Raw genomic sequence first — 27029 nt, forward strand, 5'->3', positions numbered from 1 at the left:
CTTGTGCGAGACTAAGCCTTCTGAAAAGATTTCACTGCCCACGCAGCAACAAGAAGTGAAATGTTAATGCGACAAGATCCTTTGATATATCATCCGTAACGAATATTGTGAGTTTTTACCCGAGGTTCACCAAAATATACCGGGCCTGGGGCTGTTTTCGTTTTTTTTTTTTTTTTTTTTTTTTTTTCACGAGAAAGTAGAAGGAAAAACCTCCCCAAAATTTAACCAATGTCTTTGAGAATATACGCATGAAAATATTTTCATTGCGATACGCTTTGTTCCGTGAAAATATTCGCCATCAGTTCAGAATTAATCAGAGTACCGATACGTCTTCGCAGTTTTTCTCCGGCCTGCAAAAATTTCGCATCATTGATTAAAGAAAGAAAAGCAAAGAATCTAGTTCCGAAACGATGCAAAATTTTCTTTCAAAAGCTTTCTCCGAGGATATATCTCGTGGAAAAAAAGACCGATGCACTAAAAAGGAAAGAAATCAACACGCGTCAGATTTGAAATGTGAAATATTACTCTAAAATCAAAAATATATGTACAACATTAATTTTGTCACATGCGTATTTCATTTTGTCGTCAACAAATCTACGATTTGATTCCGAAATAATTGTTCGGATTGATTTTAACGATGGGTCGTCTCATTTGCCTCGACAAACGAAGAACTTGATTGTTGAATTAGGTTAGACTAGGTTTGTTTAAACAATGCTGTATCTTTTACGATATTTTTGATTCGACAAACGAACAACCTTATGGTTGGATTAGATTAGACGTGGTTAGGTCAGGTTATTTCAGGTTAGGTTGGAAAACGTCGTACGTTTTACGATATTTTTTATAAAAAACCTACGATTATATGCTAATGTGGAAAAAATTTCCAAAATCGTCGATCATATTGATTTTAACGATGGGTCGTCTCATTCACCTCGATAAACGAAGAGAACGGGATGGTTAGGGTAAGATTTGAAAATGTGTTCACCTTCGACATTCGTACATGTCCCACAACTCGCCGACGTAATCGAATCGTTATTTTTTCACTCGACTTGTCAGATCGTCGAGATGCCTATTGGATTTTTCACGGAAATACGGAGCTTTCTTGTTAGCGCGTGTGTGCTTTCCGCTCAATCTCCGGAAGAATGGAAGAGGAGCGCAGCATCGGATCGACGCGGCGAAATTTTCTGGCCTTGAGAATAAAGCTTCGGATTTCTGGGCAGGTACGCGAGGGTCCACCTTTAATTAAGGAGTGAAAGGACGCCTCGGATTCCGCTCAGCGTCGTCTCTGGGCCGCAGACAATGAGGCGAATCTATGGCGGCCTCCGAATCCCCTGAATTATTCGTTATGTATTTCACGCCAACTGCACTAACCGAAATCGCGATGAGATATGGAATCCGAAGTTACTCATTTTTCAGGGAGCGAGATTCGTCGGATCGTTACTCTTCCGCGATTATTTTCCTCATTTTCACCAGCGTCCGAATACCTTCGAGCAATCGAGAACTCGGTCGTCTCAGAATTTTTCTTCACCTTTCACAAGCGAGACGATGTCGTTAATCTTACCCGATTCTTTTTTCATCTTTGACACCTTCTTTTTCTGTGTTGCCTGGTATTGATAGCGGGTATATACAATTCGAGTCGCCTGGTATCGCCAAAAATTTTTGTCAAACCGGTCAGACGGAGCTCTCAAAATAGGTTGGTCATTTATTCTGAACGGGCTATAGGCATCCGGAGAAAAAATTGCTGGAATACGGGAGAAAATTACGAAGACGTTCGGAAGGCTTCTCTGTAACATTTTTAGCTGAACTGTCAAGTTTCGCGTTTTTGCGAAAAACATGCGCCATTTTTTTACATTCTGCTGATTTCGATACGCAATCTCGCACATTTTTCAACAGAATTTCTGGTTACAGATGTGAAAATCGCGCGGTGATGCGGAAATTATTTCAAATTTGCAACAATTATGCTTGTCAAAACAACGAATAGCAAAGTTCAACATTTCTGTGAAAACTTACGAGACTTTGCGTTGAACTGGAGATGAAAATTTTGCACAAAGAGAATTTTTACGTAAGTAATATAAATAATAATGTAACATTCCGATTTTCTACTCTGGTTGTATAATGCAGGGTGAAGCATCAATTTTAATCCGTTTAGCGAATGAGATTGAATAACGGATTAAGAGAGAATTACACACCGATTAGACTGCAAGTATAATTCAATTCGAGCAAAGTCTCAACGCTATTTCCAAATATTTCAATATCAAAGATAGATTACCAAGTAATTACGAATCAAACATTGAAAGCCGATCTTTTTATACTGCCCTGATTCGACTCCGCGAAATTTCAGCACTGACATTTCGCACAAAAGGTGATCAAAGCGCCGTTCGAATAGAAAAAAAAATCGCATTAAAATTTTGTAACCGAGCAAAACCCAACTCTGAACTTAGTCACCTTTTTTTAAATTCACAATAACTCAAGTACTACGCTATATCAAATGGCTACTTAAAATTCAAACCATTTTTCAATCAATTTACGGATTACACGTCGTGTATTTCGATTGCGATAGCTATCACGTTTTTCTGAGCGAGTAGTTTAGGTTAGGTTTTCATAAATTGACGCAAAACAATCAGTGCCACTTGATCCCTCGCGTGTTTTCTTCCATTTTTTTTTCTTCTCTGTTTCTTTTCTCCTTTTCATCTCAAAGCTGATTAGTACCAACAAGCTCTGCTCGAAGGTGATGAATGGCGGACGTAATGAAAGTGGTAGTGAAAATTAATCCGATTGGTTTCTCGCCGGAGAATCAACGCTTTAATAAATCTCAAGAAATGATAAGTTATAGAGTGTTGGCAGGGTGTGTTACCGTTTCTTGGCCAGAGAGATTTACGTGTGCATCGTGCATGTGCCACGATACGGCATAAACGGGAGGGCGGCTACTACGTAAGTCTGTACGATGATATATGATTGCTTGGGTCAGCTTATTTATCGAGGTAAAAGCTCGGCACGTGGCCGAGTCTGAGTATATCTCACACACGGGACTCTCGTTCCGAGACTTGAGAGGCCTTCGTAACAACCGAAGCCTCGGCAGGCCGAAAAAATATCACTGATTGATTGAACCTTGTTGTTTTCCCCACGGCTGATGATTGAATTCGATTGTTTCACAGGATTTGCTCTGCTTCCCAGATTCGCGATTACAATTCCCAAACCCTCCGGAGATCTTGCTGGAAATTATCATCGCCTCAAGTTGTACCGTGTTCGTGGTTTGACCTTTGAATTATCCTCGGGAATCGATGAAATAGTGAAAAAAAAATAAATAAAAATTGTTAGAGGTTTGAATTTTGGCTGTTGTTGGATGTGTTTTTAGAGAAACGTCATTCGCACGAGCGTTTGAATACCAGAAGCAGTTGACTTGCGCAGCTTAACCGAAATTTGAAAAATCTCTCGGAGGTTCCTTGGAAATAGGAGCTTCGTAAGGTTGTTGATTTTTCAACTTTACCAAACTCCCTTGAATGATTTGAAAATATTTTCATGAAAAACTTCAACGTCTTCGTAAATTATTGTAAAAGTATCGCGTGTGAAATGAAAATTCTCACCATAATACGCGGTGATCTTAGACGTTCCATGAACAAACCGAGACTCGGGGAATACTTTTAAACTACTTCAAAATATTTGAACAACGTCTTTGCAATAGCCTGAGAACATTTCTGACTTGAGAACCTCTTCGAGATACTTCGAGATAATGAATCGTCTACCAATTGACTTCGCGCAGTGAAATATCGTTGCGTGATAAATAATTGTGAAATACGAAGTTATACCGGTTAATTCGGGTCTTACCTTGTCAAATATAAAGATAGACCTAAGTACACACGGTAAATAAAATAGTTAGACCTAATAAAAACATCTGATAAATTTTGCATCATTATAATGTGGAGTAAAAGCTATGAACTATGGTATATAACATACCGATTAGTTAATCAAAATGAGTCGATTTTTGATGAAATTTCCTTTACGTCAGATGAATCACTCAGCCGAAACAGTAATTTGCGTTTTGAATTCCGAAAGATTCCAATCTGCGAATTCAAAATTCTTCATTTTCCTTGAATTTGATTATTTGAAATCATTCGCACGTGCTCGTGAAGTGCAGTGTATATTCATTACACGAAGAAAACAAAGATCAGTATTTCATTTTAAATTACATATTGTCATTGCGTCGATCTAAGAGTAGACGCTCTTCATTTTTTTTTTTTTTTTTTTTTTAAGGGGGTATTCTAGTGTAGAAATTTGAAAAAATCGATTTTTTTTTTTTTTATATTTTCAAAGCTTAACCTTTCAAGAATGTGTCCTTAAAAGGACAAGTCAAAATTTCAATTATTTTCAGAGATATAGCTATTTTAGTGACACGTCTTCAATACTGGCTCGGCTGGAACGAATTTTACTCGAAACTTTAAACGCGTTTTTCTCAAAACTACATTTTTCAAAACGGTTGACATGATTTCTCAAGTTCTATTGAACCGATTTACTTGAAATTTGGTGAGAATCTTCTCAATACATGTCTCTATCGCACGAACTATTATTATAACGAAATAATAATTTTTACTATTTTTAAAAAATTCAGAAACGTCCAAAAAAGTCAAAAAAAACGTATTATTTTTTCGGACAGCCGTAATTTGGCAAAAAAAAATTTTTTTTCGACTTTTTTTTAGTTAGTACGATAGCTGCATTTATGTAGATTAATAATCTTTTTTTTTTTTTTTTCTGATTTTGAAAATGCTTGCAATCGTGACAACATTGGCGCGCCATTTTTTTTGTACCCCCCACTTCAACAACTCATAGCACTTTCAATTTTTTTTTTTTTGACTTGTTTTTTTTTTTTTTTGTAATCGTGAAATAATAATAAACGCCTGATAAAAAAAATGGATGGTAAAAATATTTTTTGTTTTTTGTTTATAGCACTTCAAAAAACACCTCAAATTCATGCCTCTACACTAGAATACCCCCTTAAATCAATTTTTGGTATTTTTTGCAAAAGCGCAAGTTTCCTTCGGCGAAAGACGAACGTAAACGCAAAGGTATCGAGGATGAACGAACGCAGCGGTATCTTTTCCACTCGGGTGACCAGACGTGGCTAGTTTTACATACGTCCTGCAAGATTTACCCACCACTCCGCTCCATCGTCTCCGTCGTTCACCCGATGTTTGAGTAAAAGTTAGAAATATGAATTTTAAAACAGGTGCGGCGTCTTCCGACCTCCTCCGCTCTGTACTCGCGATCCTTCCATAGACTAGATTGAAAGATAACTTCTCCGCTCTGATATTTTACGAACCTCCGACCCGGCGGTTCGGAGCAAAGCAAAGAATCATGAATTTCAAAGGTGAAAACACGAAATCGGAGATTTTTCTAGCCGGTGTGCGGTGAACTCGTGCAGCTGTTCGATATCGAGTTTTCTTAATACGATGAAAAGCCGACGCGTCGCTGCCGCCGAAATGAAAATCGTTAACCGATATTTCAACGCCCGTGATTAAAAGCTAGATCGACTCTTCGCCGTTCGCGTTGCTCCTTCTCGATCCCTGTCTTTGCTGTTTTCACTGCCAATTTTTCCGCATCCTCACCCTTGACGCTGAATTGAATTCCAACAATATTGAAACAGTTTTTTTTTTTCAACGATACCTGTTCTACTCAATTTTTCTAACGAAATGTAACAAGTGAAATTTTTCTCAGTGTGATTTGGCGAAAATTTAGGGCGGTGATGCCTCGACGATTTCGGCGGTAAACCGACCGGCGAGAATTGTACGTAATATCATTTCTTCTCAACGAGGAGCGGAAGCCATCTTAGATTTTAACCAGATCACGCCACGCCGTTCTCGTTTAAACTTTAATTGACTCGTCCGATGGTTTTCAGCCGGTATGAAATTGCTCGGCTCGCTGCGGGAAACGTACCTCAGTCACGATTCGAAAATCAAATCATATACTCGCTTGCACATAACCGTGCGGCGATTTCCTCGAAAACTTTTTAAACGATAATTCCCGCACGTGCTTCGCAGGCACCGCAGCTCAAGTCACTGCCTTTGCATTCCGGTCTATTCTTCTCATTCCATTTTACCCTATACCCATCATTTTTCATTATCCATTTTCCTATGAATTTATGTTTTATCATACGAAGGTTCAGACCGTAGGCACAACGCTTGTCTTATTTTATTTTCACCAACGATATCGAACCAGACTTTGTGCAGAATTATTTATGAATCGTGAGAAGCTTGACTCATCCGGTCGACGTGAAACACGTTTCGTACAACTGATCGCGTTAGTTTTTCGATCTGATTATTTTCTATTAAATGATCGTTCTTTTTTGCCAAGTCTTTATCTTTGGATATCAGACAATTTGAAAGGAGTCTTGTAACGAATTCTATTCTTAGGTAATAATATTTTATTTCAAATACAGGCAAGTCGGTTAATAAAATCTGTCGAATGATTTGCAGACGAGATTTTTAGTTCCTGATTTTCTTTTACTTCAGGCAAATTTGTTGGATGGTTTTAATCACAATCACATTCGTCCGCCATCATACATTCATCGATAAAATGAAAATTGAAATGTAAATTTGTATAAAGACAAATCAGTGTACAAAAATTATTGATCGAAACGGGTCTTTGTGTAGTTATTGGTTGAATTTTTCTCACGCAACTGCCGCTTAAACAATCGTGAAATCCAGACCGCATCCGAGCGCTAATCACTTCGTATTTCCTATTCATATCAACACTGATAATATGAAAATGTTCGTTTGCGTCGTAAGCAAAAGCGTCGATGCATCAGCCAAGGCGAGTGCTGAATGAACAAACGGTGAAAGATATCGGCCATGAGCACGTGTGACGTACGCCATTTTTCCGAACCCCTGCGAAGGAAAGTTCGATTTAAAAAGCAAAGAAATATAATATGGTACTTCACAAAAAGTACCACAAGAAGAACCAAACATAAACGTGCAAACTTAAGGTTAAACTCAGCGCGATGACGTCACTGGCGGTGCGTAAAATTAGGTAACCGGAATGTGCGCATGCCTCAGGAAAGCCCTAGTGTGTAAAATTGAGAGTTTCAGTCAAGCGCATGCACCAGCTTCGCTTTATCGCACTTTTCGGAAATGAGGCATTTTACGCACGCTCCACAGGCTTTGAAAATCTGACTTTCCGAGCATGTGGTGGAAAAAAATTAATTGCCAAAGAATAACAGAGAAGCAAAGTTTTCAGATTCTCGTTGATTATAAAACTTTTTTTTTTCCGTAATATCTAGAAAACGGTCATAGATACGGAGTTGTGTGCAAACTCGTTTCAATGGGAAAATGTTGGGACATTATTGATGAATAGATAGATTAAATATGTTTAAACAACCTAATGTCAATTGTTCCAAGTGGCAAAGAAGGGTGAGCTGCTAAATAGCGATTTCCGTGATACTGCACTTGTAATATAGAATGTCAGATAACTGACAATATTCCAGTGTTTTTGATTATCGACTTTACTCTATTGTGTGATAATATTTCAGACACCCGATCATTTCATTTAGATTTCAATACCTCGTACGAGTCCTATAATATCACATCAATGTTTTAATATCTAATCTTACAATACGGGCCAACGACCCGAAGGTCTCCCGAAAAGGTTATCAGTCAACGTTGCAAATTGTCACGCAAATATCTTGGCATTCGCCTGGATTATCATTATATTAGATACACAAAACATTGATTCTCTGCAACATTTCGACGTTGAACGATTAAATTACAGAAATGCAATTTCATTAACTGCTAATGAGCAATCGGAATGAAAGAGATTACACTCTCCATGTTCGTATTCATTTATTTGTCCGTTCATTTTCTTCTCGTCAAACGACGAATTAGAAAAGTCGTTTTCGATATTTACACGTAGAACATGTCGAGCGCAGATTAACAATTTGCTAATGGTTGATTCTTGTTTGCTTTCGCAGCTTCGGGAGCACAGGGAAGCAGCGGGAAGAGTTCGGAGGGTTCGCAAAACGCCTTGGATAATGCCGCGGCGCGGCTTGGTCCGTATTTTGACAAGGCGGCATCAAAAAACGTGACAGCCCTTCTGGGAAAAACCGCATATCTTAATTGCCGCGTTAAGAACTTGGGCAACAAAACGGTGAGTACAAACAACGGCTTGCCGTCTTCATTCCCAAGTTCGCCTGCTTATGTAATACAGCTTGGTTGATAAAAGGGGGTTAAAAGTTGCCGAAGAAAAACTCAGGAACACCAAAACTTCGGGAATTCGGCGAAGACTGGAAACCGGTGAAAAGAGAAAAAAATAAACGCCCCACAATTTCATTCTGAAAATCAACTTACTCTCTCGCGTTAAAGCATATACATATATATATATATATATCTATACACAGTTCGGAACAAAATAAAAACGTGTAGAACGGGGAGGGAAAAAGATTGGATCAAATGGCGACGAAAAAAAATGTCATCTCGAAGATTTCACGAATGCACGCGACCCGTGAATTTGATACGCGTGCCACTCCAAGTGAATATGCAAGGAAATTGAAAATTCAATATTGTAGCTTTTTTTCGCGAAATTCTGCCGCCCGACAACACTGATCATCATCCCCTTTGTGCCGTAATATATTTCCCGCCTACCCACTTCAAGGACAGACTTTTTTCACAAAATTTCATTTCACTCCTCGGTGACAACGCCCGTACGTAAATTGTTGCGAAAAAATTTGTCGAGCAAGTATTCCGATCGACGAAGAAAATCGTAGAATCAAAGTCGAAGATCTCTGTAAGTACGAGTACGGTTTTTTGCTCGATCGATCGCTGCGTCGAATCTCATCAATTCGAATTCTCAATATTCCGAATGATTACCCAGTTTCCAAAAACTTCCTTCGACATCTTTCCCCCAACGAAAAGCCAGAAGTTTCATCCTTACGATACGAATCATTGTTTCCTCGTTCTCTTACATCCGAATGCAGTTTGTAAATTCAGTTTCAATCCCCCCTGAGAAAGGTAAATTTTCACGTTGACGCAGGGGGTCGAGGTAATTAGTAAATGGGCTGCGGACAAATTCCAGCCGCGTTTCGAGTGCCTCACTCGATTACAAACGCGCACTGCGCAAAGTGATGGAAGCGGCAGAAGCGGCATCGAAATGAGATCAAGTGTCAATATTTTACGCGAATACAATGCAGCCTGCTTCACGTGTCTCGAGTACACCGACGGTACTCGGCTCCGGAAGCCGAGTCTGATGCCAACTCTAGTGCCCTGAACCCATTTCTGCTTCTCCTTCAGTTCCCGCATGACCCTTGCGCGTGTATTCAAACGGCCCCGTAGCGAACTCGGTTATTAGAACAAAGTATTTCAGTGCAGTCAAGACTGGGAGGAAAAGTCTGTACGAGTGTGTCTTTTTCCAGTATTTATTTTTGAAAAAAAAAAAAAAAAATTCCATTTCACTCGAGTGCTTTGAACCGAGTTGCACGATTCAGCGACACGTGCAATTGGAGTCTAATTTTTCGATCGACTCATTTTTTATTTTTTTGTTTTTCTTCCACTCAATTTCCATACATTTCACTTCAGTGTTTCAGACTTCACTGCGAGCGCGCTGATTAATAACGTCGGTTTTCGTTCAATGTTCGTACTCGAATACTCTGCCCTCTGGCCTTAGGCTTTGCGTTCGATAACTAATCGGTAGCTTAGACCGCCACGGGGGTAGAATGCTCCGTTAAATTAGCCGTGCACCTCTTGTTCCACAGCGTATAACGCATCACGATACCCTGCAAAACCGAACGAACGCAATTTCTCTTGTAATTTAGACACATTTCACATGCATTTGTGCAATTAGCAAAGTTCCGAAGTGAAACGAAACCGGATACCGACGAAAATTCCTGTATCAATGAAACGAATTGACGGGTTGACAAATTCTCAATGTTATTTGTATCGTTGGTACGAACGCGTTAAGCGAAAGAGAGAGAAAAAAAAATGAAATCCGAGATTTTATTCAGCGTGCAGAGAACGAAAAATCGCCAGCTTTTATCGCGTAAACAACTTTGAATCATTGCTCTCGGTTTATTGCAGTCCATCCTGAGTATAATAGCTCTGTTTTTGAAGTTTCGTATAAATTTCTGCTCGAATATACATTTATATATATATATATATATGTATATACATATATAGACTCTGCAGCCGCGTTCACGAGCTATCACCTGCACCCTGTTATGCCGAAAACGCGTGTTCTCTTAGAAGAAAAAATGGCTTATTACCGACCATTCATTGACTACAGCTTCGAGCCCGAGTCGCAAAGTGTGCGTAACGCAAATAAACTTGGAACAAATACGCGGGTGGTAAGCAGACGGTTAATTTCGGTAATTGCTTGGTCTGCAGATATCCCGGAAACGGTGGCAGGTTGGTATTCGGTATTCCTGAGCTAATAGAGTCTCGTTTCGAGACGAGCGAGAGCTGACTGAGTGCCCGGAGGGGTTTAAATCGAGTGAAATTTTGGTTTAAAGCCGCGCTGTAAGAGAACAACTTTGGCTAGTTCCACGTTTGGGGGGAAGGTCGATGGCATACGGTTGCCAATTTTCATCGAGTTAGCCGATGAAATTACGCCTCGTTCCGCATTGCTCGGGACGTCGATGAACGCGAAGACAGAAAAAAAAAAAAAAAATTGAATAAATAATAATAATAATAGTAACAACCATAACAATAATAATAAAAAAACAACCGTGGTAAATACCGGCGAAACCAAAGCATTTCGCGACCCCTTATTTGAAGAGTAGCTAAAGTTTGAGCGAGGAGAGTTCCGGAAGAGTCAAAGGAAAATAAAGGAAAGCACAAATAAGCCGCCATTCGCTGTGTAATTTTGTTGAAAGAAAAATTGCCGACCTCAACGGCGAAATTACCATACTTCAAGGAGCTTTTTACAAATGGCCGTTATAATCGAGCTTTCAAAGATATCCGTCTACCGTTCGCTTTATAAACCGTGAGATTCCGGATGTTCACGCAAAATTTATCCCCGGATAAGCTCACCCTATTTTTCACGTGTATTCAGAAATCTCGAGTTTCCGGTTTGCACGGGATTTCACAACTTTATTGTCTCCTGGCCACGTGTTAAAGCCTTCCGATAAGAAAACAGTCGTCGTTGGAAGAGATTCTTAGATTTCACTCTCCGACAGCCTACATTTAGATGAAAGATAAATCTCTGATACAAATTATTGCAATAAATCACAATCTCATTTTACTCGGTCGAAGATTTCTGATAAATTGTGTAATCATAGCTCATACTTTTCGTAGTTATAAAACGATCCTTGAACCGTGAATCACAGGTGCGTGTAGTTTTCTAAGCATTTTTACGAACTCTGATAAATTTTCCCTCGACCTTCGTATCTATTTTTATCTTTCTTTTCTTTTTGCCCACGTTTCTTTGGCATATTTTAAGGATAATCGTGCAGTGTCGGACCGAAGAGTTATTCACTATCGCGCGGTAAATTTATACGGTCAAGTTATTCCCGGTCCTGCGGTGAGAAAGCGAGAATTTCGTGATGCATGAATATCCTGACTATATGTACTCGTATATACAAATACGATGCTGCCGAGGGCTCGAGTAGCTACGGCATAAATACACGATCCGATCGAGCTAATTTATTAACGCAATCCCGGCAAACTCGGCATGATTTCAATGGTGCTAGACGTCAAAAGCATAGAAAATTATTTAGAACCCCTTACCGGTCCCGATTTCCCTTGCTTATACTTGCCTCACGCTGGATTACTTCCGTTAAAATATTTCGTCCATTCAATGTCTCGGTGAAAAATTTAACGTAGAATTATTTTCTCAATTTTCATCGGCAGAAAGTGATTTTCTGGCGAAGAGGTAAAAAACAAGAAGAAATACGGTCATTATCTTGCATCAAATGCTATATTGCAGTCGAGTTTTAGTTACTTTCGTGGATCATGAAATATATTAAGATCAGACGGAATGATTAGAAAAATTCATGTAATTGGTGTGTTAAATTCTATACCTACACACACATATACATATATATACACACGCCACTTTTCTCGTTTGTTTCTACAGAAATCCTTAAGAATTCGAAGATTCCCCCCGAAGGCATTTTTGAGCTTATTAATTTTTACCGGTTTATCAACATCGTGCTTTGCTGATGAAATTTATCTTGACAATTTGCTGAATATCGTGGCTACTTTAACGTTCGTACATCGGAAAACTCTTGACGAAGGTTCGCGGGAACGCGCGAAAAGCGAATGACAGCTGTCGGTTCGATTGTCGTTGAAAATACAAATGAAAATTGGTAGAAATTATATTGGCTTGTTTTACCGACAGTTGAATGAAAATTCATCTATCAAATCTTTCGTTTCATTGTTATCACGGAAAAACTCCCTCGTAACGTCAAATCGTATTTTACGCGTTGACGAAGACCGGAAACGAACTGCAGAAGCAAAACCGGGACCACTAAGGATCAATTGCACGAATTTCAAACTCTGAACAATAATAGAAATCCGCGAAAAGAAACGAGGAATCGGATGGCTTTTCATTCGGCTGTCACTGTCCCTCTGGATTCTCGAAAAATTTACCCCAATCATTTTCTCTTTTTTCGTTCGATAAAATCTCGTTTGTCATTTTTGTCCTGATATTTACAATCTCGCAATAATGCTTTTGATGCCATTCAATACATTTTTACAATCTCGTTTGGTTGTCAACTTGTGTAAAGAATATTCACTATTTTGTTTCTTTTTTTAACACTGTGGTAATTATTCATTGAAGCTAACAACATTGATCTATTTTATACATCGATGAAATTTCTAAATATTCCACATTTTATTCCTTCTTTATTTTTTGACCATTGTCAATAACGGCATGACCGTTATTTTTCATATTTTATTTGTAATGCAACGTTGATCAAACCAGCCGTCAAATCCAAAGAAACAGAATTCGCTTTTGTTCGACTGAAAAAATCTGTTGGCATTACAAGGCATCGTTTTTACAGTTTTATTTTTTTCCTATTCACTTTGGACAACGTCTTATTTGATCGATCAGGAGTTTCGGATGACACGGCATCAAGAGGTCATCGTTCTCTTGGGAAAAAAAAATAGTCACTCGGGACGGGCTCTGAACAGTTTGATCATATACGTATGCAGGTTTTCAGCAAGCTTTTAGACGGCTCGAAAATGATCGACTGATCCGAGGGAATTTCACGCGAAAGCTCTTGAACGGCACTTTTCCGCTCGTCCATCAAGACTAACCGCTTATGGGCATGCCGGGGGGTCAATTCGTCCTGATCAAAGATCTGTGACCAGCCTTCGTAGATTATCTGACTCAGCCGGAGTCGGAGAAAAAGATAAGGGGTCGGAGACGGAGAGGAGGCAGCCGAAAAAAATGGAACGAAGAAGAAGAAAGATAAAATTAATCGCGATTTTTCTCCCTCGCTTTTATATCAACGTCGAATCTCTTGCGTTTGAAGGGCCACCCCCCAAGGGGCCGAAACGTCTGCAAACAGTTGACGGCTTATTTACCAACCTTGAGCAGTGAAAAAGTTTTAACCAAATGACAACAATTCCCGAATTCTTAGGGGAAAAAGAGAAAACGTGCCGCTGCATAAGTAAAATCGACAATTTTGAGGAGAAGCGCAAGTTTAGTCGTGCCACGGAATTCGGTGCCAAGTTTAACCGAGAAATTTGTAGAGTCGTAATACGAAGGCAAACGATTTGACGTATTTTTTGGGGTTCTGTACAGTCGAATCGAACAGTTAACTTACCTCTCTCCGTTCTGTTTTCGCAAAATGTTAGAAATTATTTCAACCTCCAGAATGATCAGAGATTTTTATTATCAACTGACTCCGCGTGTCGACTTTTCAGCCTGAAATCTAAACAGGGGAGAAAAAGTCTTCAACTTTTCTGGAAAGCATTCAATTATACTATTCATCGCCGGTGAAATAAAAGCGCTCCCACTTTCATCCATATTTTCTTGTACATCTAATATCAGAGCAGAAGTTGCAACGAGAGTTTTTCGAATCCCGTTTATCTTTTTTATGCAACAAATATTTTCGGTGTTACAACGGGGGTTGAAATGGTCGATAAATCTCAATAATATCCGCGGAGGAACAGAAAAAATTCCACCCGAGAGGGTGTCGCGAGTTTTGTTTCGCCGGGTTTACAAGCTTTTTCGAGTGAGTCTCTCGATCTTTTTTTCTTCGATTATCAAGTGAAATTACGCCGTCGCGTCATCGTTGCCAAATTGGATCAGTTTCACCTCGACGACCGCAAAAGTGCGAAAGGAGGCTACGGCTAAAGGTAAACTTGAACTTTATGCAATTAGCGTGCGTTCGTATACTGAATAAATCATCGCTCCAACATTTCCTACGGGGATCAGAATTACCAATTCGTTTTGTAATTGCGCAATGTCTGATGACATGATCTCGATGTTGATCAACTTGCATTATTGATACGCGAGTTTATTATCTCTGAATCTCTTGGTCTCTTTGTTTCATTTTTTTCCCAGCACCGCAGTGGGACGTGTGAAACGAATTGAGCCAGTTTTTTTTTTTTTTCTTTTTTTTTTCTAGATATTTGTATTTTTTTCAAGTTCAAGTGCGAGGAAACGTTTTCGAACATTTATTGAATAGATTTATAACCGTACGTAATTCACGATCGTAAATATGGTATACGGATAACGTTTCATTTTCAAAGTTCCCGACAAAATAAACAAACGTCCTTTTGAGAATAGTTGAAATTGCGACAATTTTTAATTGACAACACTTCAAACTGAATAATTCAAATAAAATATTGAAAAGAACGAAAAAATTCAGAAAATGAAAAATAAAACTTTTAACGATAAAAATGAAAAAGAACTTGTGGGCATCGGAACTTCAATCACCTCTAATTAGAAAACCGTTGCTCAAAAAAAAAAAAAAAAAAAATTGTCAAGAGTAATTTCAGTCTTATTTTGTTTGCAAGAAATCAGTGAGTGTCCGCTTACTGGAACACCCTGTACATGCTCATCAACGTCCATCTTGATCGATCCAACCAATCAAAAATGGCGGCCAAACAAGAAGTGTTACTTTCCACCCCCCCCCCCCCCCTCCCCCTGACCAAATGTTCCACCGTTTTCTAATCTTGGCGTTATCCGAGCTAACGACATTGATTTGAATCATCGCTTCGAATCTTTTAGAAGTCACGAATGTGAGATGCAAGAGAAGTCACGTGAGTAAAGCACCCCAAGAAATTGAGAGGCGAGGGGTTCTCATGTAAATAAAGCACCCCTGAAGGGATGGAATCTTCAAGGCATCCACGTCGTTTATCCTGGGTAAGGCCAAGATTGGGGAACAGGTGGACATTCACCGATGACCCACTTCCTGCCCGCCCTTCCATCACAGTTGGAGATTTCGGTCGAACAGCGGGCGGTGAATATAAAAACTTAAATCTTTTTTGTCGGTCGTTATTTTCGATTGGCATCATTGATCAAGCTGTTGTTAGATTTAACGAGGATCTTCCGCTTAAAGAGACCTTTCAAACGAGCCGTCACTCGAGTCCCGTGTCATTATAAGTGATTTTCACCCGCTCCTCCGAATATAAGGGAAAATCGTTCACCCTGTTGACAGGACAGATTTTTTCCTCTCACGCATTTCGTCCGCTACTTTTTACATACCCGTTGTACGGCTGTAGTGGTTAATTAAAAGTTTACAGGAGCAGAATAACAGAAGCGTCAGATATATCTTTGATATCAATAAGGGACTCTCGGTGACTCTGATTAATTGCCAATTTAGGGAGAGAGCACTCGGCGAAACCGTTCGACTAATTGCAAACGACTAATTTGATGCGAATAATTACGAATTGTCAACCTGCTACGGAATCAATAATCCCACGGATCGGTATTAATTCCAGTCATAATACGTACTCGTTAATCGATACATATTGTTTATAACAGGGTGCATTGACGCAAAGAGTTTGAACAATTAGCCCTGAGGATTAACTCGACTATTGAGCGAAAAAATACTTTGGCAACTTTCTATGGCTGTGAAAAAAGAGACCAAGAATCCTAATTCGAGTCAACGTAATATATCGATAGCAAAAACCACCTTCTGTTCATTTTTTTCTATTTTGCGAACAAAATGTTGCATACGGTTTGTTTACTTAGCCGTAAGCGCGTTATAGGTATTGAAAATAAGTTCATAGCGTTCCTTTTATAGGCAGGCATTCCTGTGGGATTTGAATCGAACTTGAGAAGATTTCCGACAGCTGTGTGTGAATGATGGGACCCTAACGTTGCGTGGAATATTGCTTCAAGCTATTTCTTCGATGTAAACATTTTGCGATAGATATGTTCAGTTTGTGCATCGTGATTTTCGTCGCAAGATTCTTCTATCCCATTCGAATAAACGGCGTCAAAAATTCCCGTTCAATCGTGAAAACCGCAATTGATATCCAGCGAGCCGATTAACCTGTTTCTTAATTTTCCTATCAGAATTACAGGGGAACGAGTTTCCCGATTTCATTTACTTCCACAAACCTTCAACGGTCCAGGTTGAAAAATCGTCCGTATCTCATCCCCGAAAAATTGAAACTTTTGAAAAAATAATCGTTCTACAATCAGAGACAAGTTTGTTCACTCGCGTATCTGGTTCTCACAGTTTGTCGAACACTTTTCATTTCCGATGCGAGAAAGAAAAAAGGACGAAAAGCTTGCAGATTTTCTTTTTTACGTCTTCAGACCCTAATCCAAACCATTCTTTGAATACAACCGATATTTCGTTGAACAATTTACGATATCAAGTGTCAAAAAAATACACACACACGCGCGCGCAATTTCACAATATTCCGACTGTCCGAGAAAACTTTCGAGGTACAAGCAAGAGTAAACGTGGTCCTGAATCCAAGGTGTCGACAAAGCTGGACAAGCTATAACAATAGAAAAGAAGTGGGTCGCCGGCTGTTTTACCGCTATAAGTTGCATGTGTGTATCCGGTTGTTCTTTGGAGTTTTCGACTGACGGACGGGTGGATTCCCGGGGTAAATCCTCCTCCTCCTCGCCCCTCCCCCGAACCTTTTGCTCTTACTTAGTTCTCCGGGTAAGCTCGAGGACCTTGCGGCAGTAAAATCCGTCCAACCCTCGAGGTGGCTTGGAGAAGAAGAAGAAGGAGAGAAGAAGAACGAGAAAACAAGAATAAGAAGAAGAAGAATACTTTCCCCCTCCCCTCCCCCCCCCCCCCCCTCCTTCCTCGGCTCCCGCCCTCTCGCTTTCATCCCTTATACCCACAACCCGTCACCGCAAGCGTTGACCCACAATAATACAAGCTTACCGGCCGAGTAACGACGCCTCGCCGCAGGATAACGCCCCGAATTTCCTTCGTCCTTTCGGCGTCCTGCCGCCAGGCAATAATTATTCCTACTACGGGTGACCCATCCTCGTTACTCCACCCCTCCGACCCAGGCGTTCCAAGGTCAGCCAATTTCTGGAGGTCTCGTCGCGTCTTTCCTCCCCTTCGATTCCGTATCGTCCTCTACCCCTTTTCACTCCTTGTCTTCGCCTTATTTTCACCGCCCTCCTCGCTTCCATTTACTCGGTTTTATCTGCCTCCCCCGCAGCTTTTTTCACTTCTTTCCTCTCCTCGTCATCTCGCCGCTCGAGGCAACGCTGTACTTGACCGATTGAAATTACCCTTATTATCCTTTTTCGTATTAATTACGCTGAACCGATTTTCTTCTCGCACGTTCGGACCTTCGTGCGGAATTGCGGCACGTCGACGATTCTCGATGATGCGATACAAGAAATTACTTTCTCCTTCAAGGCAGCTCTGATTCCCCCGCACAAGCATCGCGGTTCGTTTGTCAAAGATTTCTCATAGATTTCTTCAGAATTGTTCTTGTTTCGAACTGTAATTCTCTGCGATTAACAATTCCATAAGCGTAACGTATACCTGCAGATTAAAACGAATTCTTATATTAGTAAAGCATCACCTGGAGACTGTATTTTCTCTTTGGTCTCACTGCTCGTTTCTGAATCCACAATTGGCTCCTTCTCGACGGATGATGAAGACTGTGGGTCATAAGCCAGTCGGGCGAATATGTTAAACTTGGTCGACACTTTGGCCTCGATAGATTCGTCGATATCGTGCCAAGTGATCGCAAACCTGATCCCGATTGATCGTGTCAGTTTTATGCCCACTGAACTAGAATAATCCCGTACCATCCACACAGATTCGTAATCGCGTCGGTATTCATTAATTTGTAGGAAACCTCGTATGAAAATCAAATCAAGCTGACGGAACGTGTTTACCGGAAACAAGAGGGGAAAATCAAAAAGCACGCATGTACAACAAATAGTCTTTGCGTTAGAGAAAATAGACAAAAATATCGATAATCGTGAATTGTCGACTCATTGTCAAACTTGCGTTGTTTTTGTGCATTACATTTGTGCGGATCAAAGTTCGCAATGTCAACGTTCCTTCTTGCAGTATTTTCAACATGTTATAGATCGAAGCTTCGAAATGGTTTGTAAAAAATTCTGGAAAATGTTGGTGCCTTGTCGTTTCCACAACCACGAAATCTCCTGAAAAACATTAAAAATTACACGAACGACATATCGCCGCTGTTTTGAACATTTTACACACCATCGCCGGGTTTTTTACAATAATAAACAAATATGTTGTTACCGCGGTTCACGCAGCGATGCAAACAGAAAAAGATTGCAAGCAAGAATTTTTTATACCTTGGATATTTAGCGCTCCACGTGCCGTTAAAATTTACAAAATTCAATATATCCGAGATTTTTATTCATTTGTTGTACATAGGAGCGATTTATTGGATCGTGTTATCTTAGCGTGATAGAATATGCATAAGGTTATACGAGACGAGAATCGATATCCCGGTGAATAAAAATCAGCGAAGAGTGTAACAAGAAAATAAACAAGAAGAAGAAGAAGAAGAAGAAGAAGAGGAAGAAGAAAAAGAAGAAGGGGGAGCAGGAGAGGGTCTGGAAAAAAAGAAGAAAGACTTTTTCAACCAACGACACGGTCACATCCTTCAGAAAAATTTCTGTGCCCGCTAACGTGAGCGATAAAAACACGCTACCAAGGATACATCCCTCATTTTATTCAGTTTGCCAAATTCACTCCGGATATCTTTTTACTCCTACGCAGATCGGCTCTGTTTATTTTCACTTATACGTATAGAACGCAGGTTGAGATCCTCGTAAATCTTCGGGATCCGTCCACTGTTCCAGGTCACCGCATATCGCGCCCCTGTTAGTTTCGGGCGTTTTTAAAATCGTTGAATCCCGACGACTTCCGGGATTCGAGAGCTCCGCTGTCACCCGCTGGCCGATCTCTGGATCCACGATTTATCGATTGTCGATAAATCCGAAGTGACGAGTCAAGACTAACCGATCTCTGCATCGACTATTTATCGACTGTCGATAACTCTCAAGAGACGGGCAGAAACGGACGGAAAAATAACGCAACCCTCACTCGTATTTCGCACGATGAAGCCGAAGTTCGGAACATTCGATGAAATTAAACTTGCCGACATAAAAATTGGTTACTTAGCATCTGTTGCGATTAGTTGCGACGTATTTCGTTCGTCTGCAAGATCTTCTACGTGTGATTTAATGCCTTTTGGGTGACTTCGTATCTTTCGCTTACATTATCGCTGGAGTTAAAAATAATTGTGACTGCGTTACACGACGATAAAATGTTTCATATTTTTGAAAACAACGAACACTGCTTCGTTCTTCTGAGACATTCGAGTGATTCACGTGCGATAATTACGATTAAAATGCGTATTTGTACGACGTAGGTATCTGTTGACCTTTCATTTTCTTCTAATCAACCTGATTAATTGAGACGCTTCGTTTTTTTTACAATCACTACAAGGGAACGAAACGGAATAATAACAGATAAATACGTAACGTGTGATGTTTCATTTACGCAGTGTGAAAAATTGAAATGTTCGTATGATGATGTAAAACAGTGTTTGAGAAAAACGTTTTATTCGGTGAAAAAAAAATGTCACTCTCAAAGTCATTTGGATACTGAATCGTTTACCTCATAATTCAAGGAAGACGTGATCGAAAAAAAGTGAAGAAGAAATTCTTAAAGTAGATGGATAAAACTGTTACTTGTCGTATCGGAATTTGAGAATTCGAATAATAAGAATATTTTTTGGATCGTCGCAGTTCACTGGTTATGAAAAGAAAAAAATTATACCAGGGGTCGAAAAAACGACTCAACAAGTACTAGAATATCGTGTAAAACATAACTGTCGATTCAACTTGACTACAAAGCCAAGTAAACGGCAGTAATGTTCCTCGTTGCTGCTGAAAGACAAAAACAAACTCACTGATAAAATCATCATTTCAATAAGAAATTCACAAGTTAGAGAACTCGACAAGAATTTCTGGTAAAACAAAAAGTATGAGGGTCAGAATTGAATTTCCCACATTCACAGTTATTTTCCAAAAACAATTACTGTAAATTTGAAATGACCGTAAAAGTAAACTGTTATATTTATTTATCACTCATTTTCAACAAACATGTTTTCACAGAAACGTCATCGGTAGCAGATTATGTTGAATTTTCTTATTCAACGAGCTTTGAGTACCAACCGTACAGAACGGTGGATCACAAGTAGAAAAATCAAGCGTTATGAAAAATTTATTTTCCCTCGTCGCAAATAACGATCAGTTTCTTCAAATTTAATTAAATCCATGATTTATGTTTGACGAAGTGGGTTAATTATACAACTGATGATTCGACTGCCGAAAGCGCTAAATTTCTTTTTGCATTTCTTTTTGTTCGGTGGAACGCTTGCGAGGTTTCGGAAACACATCGCGATTCGGCGTATGCGGAACACGGAGAGGTATTTACGATAATGGCAGGAGCTAGTCATGAAGGCGGATATATAACATCTGAATAAATACGGTGTGCGGAACGGCGAATATCGCGGCGAGGATACGGTGGTTCAGTTTTAAATATAATTTAACCCGGGTCGTAAATCAATCCTGACCTCACCCCCGCCGTTCCACGGTTCCATAGAAATGGGCAGCTGAAAATTTATCGCAACTCTCTCTCTCTCTCGCCTTTCCGAACGTACTCTTACCACGAAAGTTGTTAGAGCTGTTATATAATGCCTACATGCACCTTTATATTCACACGCGAAAGACGGTGATCGCAGGGGTGGCTTAGCTCTGAGGTAATGCGGGCATCTGTCTTACCGACACTCCGGACAGCCGCCCATCGCCACCCTTCGAGTCCTTCGACTCCCTTCTGTCGGCTCTACACGATGGTTAATCATTGCCTTCTCTCGGCTGCGGCCACGTAACGTTAAAGTCTAAAAGACACGAGCCGTGAATCGACCGAGAGACGTTATTCGGAAATTGTTGTGAAATTTTTAAGATCAATTAAATCGGTGAAAGGAAAGTGACTGGGTGAGGGTGAAAATTCGGAGATATCGAAAGGTCAAGGCGTCACAGTGGCGAATTTTCACACACGCAATAATCTGTTTTGTAAGATCTCGCAAGGTCGAAGGTCAAAGTATAGATTAACGGAAGTATGGAATCGTCGGAATGAACAGGAACAAGATGAAAGATAATTCTTCACTCTCTACACTTGATACTTTACGTTTCCACTTTTTGTAAATTTCAAAATCCTGTCAAACAGATTGTCACGTATTTAAAAGTTGAACATTACAACCCTTCTATTTTCTGATTCTTGAGGGCAGAAAACTCACTCAAGGATATCAAATTAAACTTCTTGTATCGTACGAAAATTTTTCAGCTCATCGATTGGGTATAAAAAACATCGATCCATCGATACTTCGAAAGTTGAATTGTTATTTGGACATGAACCATTACAGATACTATACTATATACAAATAATTTTGTTTGTTAAAGTGAATTTCGCGGTTAGCGAGTCTTTCGTTTTATCTGAAATGGCTGTATTTCGTTCTTTATATTTTGGATCGTCGTTTCGTTGTAAACTGGAAAATCGGCAAACGTGCACGTTTCATCGTTTCAGGCATCGGACCGATCAGCATTTTCGAAACTTGGTTTGCACGTTACATTCTCGACTTGCCTTACAAAGACTCCCGTACCTATTTCCAATATCCCATCTGATTAAACCTGATCCGAAACAAAGACGCGTTTTTATTTTCATAGAGCTGTTTTGATTCTTCCGAATTTGTATTCGCCATTCGAAACCAGCGAATTCCTCGTCGATGCTCGACTCTTGTTTCGTCTTTTATCTCATCAAAAGCAAGCCACGCGCACACGGGATGAAAATTTCACGAATGTCACTCGACACCCGTACAGTATATATATCATTCGTAAACAATGTGTACAATGTACACAGTCTTGATAAATAATGACGGGACCGATCGTCGGCTTATTGGCGCCGAATTCATGCCTCTTAGTGACACTCGACAAAGTAAACGAGCCGCGTGAATGGCTTCGATTTCTGGGTAGAACGAAAAACTCCAGCGCAATAGGTATGGGATCTGATGAGAAACGGAAGAGTCGTATTTTCGGAGCAATATCGGATTACTTATCTTTGTTACGTTTGCCTCTCGATAGTCGTTTGTTTTTCCGGAAGTCAAAGGCCAGCCAGCCAAAGAGGAGGAGGTATCAGGGTGAAAGCTCTGAAAGCACTAATTGCGACATCTCTGATATTCTTCCTGGAAGTTTACTTCGATATCTACGCCTTTGTCGTTTCGCTTTCAATGGACGGATTGTTTCGGGTAGCATTTTGCGAACACAATTAATTACAGGTTAATAATAATAATTCACAGGTTCATTATACTTTGTCCGAACTCCTGCATCGCTTTTCATAATTGCGAATACGACTGGTACGAAAAGAGACGGAACATTACGTATACAATTTGCCTGTAATCAAGGAAGGATCAAAGCAATCAATGCATTCTGTTGATTATTCGATGCAAATGACGGATTTGTCAGGCCTGTCTTGTCGAGAAACAAAACTCGCATATATTTTTATAAAATCTAGGTCAAAGTAACCTGTTCTTACAAAATCAATCGAATCATCGTTTAGTTTTCCTGAAGTCGAATACTTTCGTTGGATTTTACGTTTCTCAACTTTTGTTTCCCACGCAAAAAAAAAAAAGATTTTCTTTCCTTCAATTCAATCCTCTCGACTTTCGTTTTGCTTTTCAACCATTCGATTCGATGATTAATTTCAGTCACCTTGATTACTTTTCAAAGTATCCATGGCTTGTACATCCTTAAATAATAGGTGAAATACCTCTTCACTTTTGAAATATGAACACGTGACACGGTTGCCTTAAAATATTTCAGTCATCACAACAAGAATTTTCGATGTCTTTTCCAATGTCTATACGCCTTGCTTCCAGCGACTGATGGTTCGCGAAGAACCGAAAAATGAATGATCGATCACTTTTACGTGACACTCAATCATAACCAAGTCACACCAAATTCCACCGTCCCGCAATGTAAAACGTCAAAGTAATCGAGATATACACTTTTAAAAAATATACACGTTGAAAATTCAACGCAGTTCGTATAAAATTCTGAAAATACAACACCGAATAAGCGATGTTAACCAAAGTAAAACACGGTCGACCGATATTCGACTTGTTGCCGGCCGAAAATAAAGCCGACTAACCGGAGACTGAAGAGTACAAATATTTGAAGCCAATATGGTTTTGACTACGTAATACTTTAACCATACGTTCACGAATATCCGCTAGGTTGTTAATTTACAGTGAAGAACATACAAGTCAAGCTGTAAATTGACTCGTCGTGATAAAAAAAAAATAATCAAACTAAACTTTGAAACGTCGATAAATACCAGATTTTTTTTTCATTCTATTACGAGAGGTCAGATTTATAATCACGAATTATTTCGACGTTGGTAAAAATGTTGTTCATTTCTTCTCTCCCTTCACGTTTGACGTGGATACAACCGCTATTAGTGAGTCGTTTTAACCGGCGGTTGTAGTTATTACAACACGAGCTGTTGTCCAACGTTCGTGTTCACAACAATTGCCGCCGGAAACAACCCCATTTTTATTTCACCCCCGGAGTTTCTTTGCTCAAGAAACTACCGGGACGTGAGCTGAAAGAATATAACGCGGACTCCCCGCCAGCTCTCACCAACTAAATACACCCGACGAAAAAAGGGAGTATTTTAGGGGGGAGGTTTTAGTACCAAGGCAGCCTTCGAGCCTCGATCGAAACTATCGTTCGAACGGTACCAGGAGTGAGGTGTCGTTATAATTTTTTGAATGGTGGACTCTACGTCATTCGTTGGAACCGAAAAGGATCCGCTTCGTGCACTGAGAAAAATTTTATTTCTTGTGGTAACTAGAAAAATTCAGTAAAACAGGTATCGGTAAAAAACTGTTTGAATATTGTTGGGATTACGAAAAACGGGTTACACCTAACAAATTTGCGCTATCGTCGATTCTTTTTTGGTAATTGCAACGCAATATCAGTTTCTGAGGTTTACTCTACTTTTTTAGTTAAACAAGGCTTTAACGTCGATTTATTGTTGCACAAGCATTAAATTTTCGCAACGGTTGCAAGAAAATATAGCAACGGTGATCGTAATGAGAAAGAATAGTAACGGATACCAGACTTTCCGGTAACAGCTAGAAAACTAATTTTCATTTTCTACCTAGAACTATATTTTTCGATCGTGGCAAAAAATAAAAATAGTTGAGGACTGAGCGGTAACCGCAAGTAAAAATTTTTCTCAGTCGGTCTAAGTCAGCCTAAGGTTTGTCGGTGTCATTGATTTTTCACCACCCTTTTCTTGCGTAAAACAACGATACGCACTCTGGGAATTCATCGAGTTTAGCCCCGACGTTTCCCAATCACCCTCTTACGTATAATATATTCTTTCCCGGGGTTTTTGCGCAAATTCAGGATATAGAAAAAATTCTTCCTCCCTTTCGTGTCGCACATCCGGTCAATTTCCGCCGAATCTCTGTCGATTTGATTTCGTCGAGCTGTTCAGGATATTATATCAAACGTGAAATCTGATCGAAAGACGTGTGATTTATCTAGTTGAGTTTCATAACACGATCGTGACAATAAATAATCCGTGCATGACTACGCAGGAAAAGTTGTTAATGGAGTGAAAGGACTACTCGTAAGACTCGGCACCGTTCTCCTCACTTCTAAAAACAAACAAACATCTTGGACAAGAGATTTTCACTTTCAGAAACAAGCGGAAAATGGCTTGAATGATTTTTATCAAAATACGAAAATTCATTTCACACGATCGGAAACAACAATAATTCTTCAGACCTGAAAACAAGATCTGGAGAAAAATCATTAAATTTTTTCATTTTCTGTACGGTTATGATCTTTTTTTCTGTTGTAAAAAAATAAAAAATCATGAACCCGAAGCAAAGAAGTTATGTTCAATAATGCTCATTGTCGAGATCGCTTCATCATACCGCATAATTTTTCAAATAAAAAAACGTCAAACCGTGGAAACAATTTCAATTTATTTATTTTCTAATATCACAAGCTTTTTACTCGCGTGATATAAGCAAAACGTTCCAATCTTACGATTGTTCAAATCGTTTGTTTGATTTCATCAGCCGGTGCGAAGAGTCAGACCGTGAAACTCTCGACAATTTTGGAGTGTCTGATGGAGCGAGTTTCGGGCAAAGGTTAGCCGATCCTAATTATCAAGTTGTGAAGTAAAATAAGGTTCGCGCCCCCCTCACCTTTTCCCAAATACCTGCCATCCTTCCATTTGCGTTATCGTGATCGGTAATTAGTTCAAACTTCAACTCGTTCGTGCTGCACTAACGGAAGGGCGTGGGAAGAATTGAATGGAGAAGAACTGGAGGACTTTATGCGCCGCGAGCCTTGCCGACAAAGTAACTTGGCCAACTAATAAATCAGCAAGTAAAATATAGATCAATTAAGTCCAATAAACGCGCCTCTTAACTATTTCCCAACAATTTTGCAGGCCATTACTTCAGAAAAATCCGTCAAACTTCGCGAAAACAAGGCTGACAAATCATCGTTATCAAATCTGAGATCTGCCCGGCAAAAATTGAACGAAGATCCGACAGAAATGACAGATTTCTTCATTTTGTTGGCGATTCATTTATTCCGTGAAAATCAACGTCGAAAGATATCCGATTTTAATACCGTTTTAAATTGAACTGATTTTTTTCGTTTCCCCCACAAAGTTTTTGCAAGTACTGAACTGATTTTCAGAATTTTTTTACCATTCCAATATCGTCAACGATTTTTACACATTCGGAATATTTTTTTCTAGCATTGTAGTATCGAAATTTCCTTTGAAACAGAATAAAGCGTACGAGCAAAGGTTAGAAATGAGGAAGAGATTGTCGTAAATATATTTATTCCAGAATACGAAAGGCGACGCTTAAAAAATGCCGTTGGAGAGAAATAGCGGAGCCCCATTTTCCATCACCAGATGTTTGAATTGGGAAACAAGTCGTCTGGGATTGAGGCCGCGTAATCGTTTCAATTATGTTCACCTTGAGGACGTGCGATGAAACTGGTACAGCCGGATAGAAGATTCGATTAGATTTTAATTGGATAGTCGAAGGATGGGGAAATTGCTGCCGATAACTAGGCGTGGGTGTCTGGGTATATAAAAGGCGTTTTCTAACCGGGGATCTCCGTTCGTTTTAATTCGAATTTAGAACTTCGCTTCTCCCGTTAACGATAGACGGAAGAACCAAGGTGTGTAAATACCCCGGGTGTACGTATATATATATACTACACCTGATGCAGTCGCTAAAAACTCTTTGTTGGCAATCTATCGCCGATTTTGTTTGCGCGACGCTCTTCAGCCGTCCAACCAGTGTGAAATTGATACTTGAGTACACACGGTAGAATAAAACCGATCCTACCACCTGCGGCATCGCTTCCGACATTTAATCGATTCTTCGGTTAGGTTTGTCAGCCAATAGACGAACGCTGAGTAAAAATTGCATTTGTTACAGTAACTACAAAAAATTCAGTAAAACAGGTATCGTTGAAAAAAAAAACTGTTTGAATATTGTTGGAATTACGAAAAA

At 39.7% G+C, this 27029-nt stretch overlaps 1 protein-coding gene across 4 annotated transcripts in view; it reads left to right on the forward strand.

The window, feature by feature from the left end:
• Positions 1 to 27029, forward strand: part of LOC124218524 (neurotrimin) — a 409542-nt gene that overhangs the window by 277461 nt on the left and 105052 nt on the right. For all 4 annotated transcript variants that reach the window (XM_046625060.2, XM_046625058.2, XM_046625059.2 and 1 more), the window contains one exon: positions 7955 to 8130. In XM_046625060.2, the coding sequence (XP_046481016.1) occupies positions 7955 to 8130 (176 nt within the window). The remainder of the gene's footprint in view (positions 1 to 7954; positions 8131 to 27029) is intronic.

The sequence above is a fragment of the Neodiprion pinetum genome, chromosome 5, assembly GCF_021155775.2.
Source record: "Neodiprion pinetum isolate iyNeoPine1 chromosome 5, iyNeoPine1.2, whole genome shotgun sequence".
NCBI lineage: Eukaryota > Metazoa > Arthropoda > Insecta > Hymenoptera > Diprionidae > Neodiprion > Neodiprion pinetum.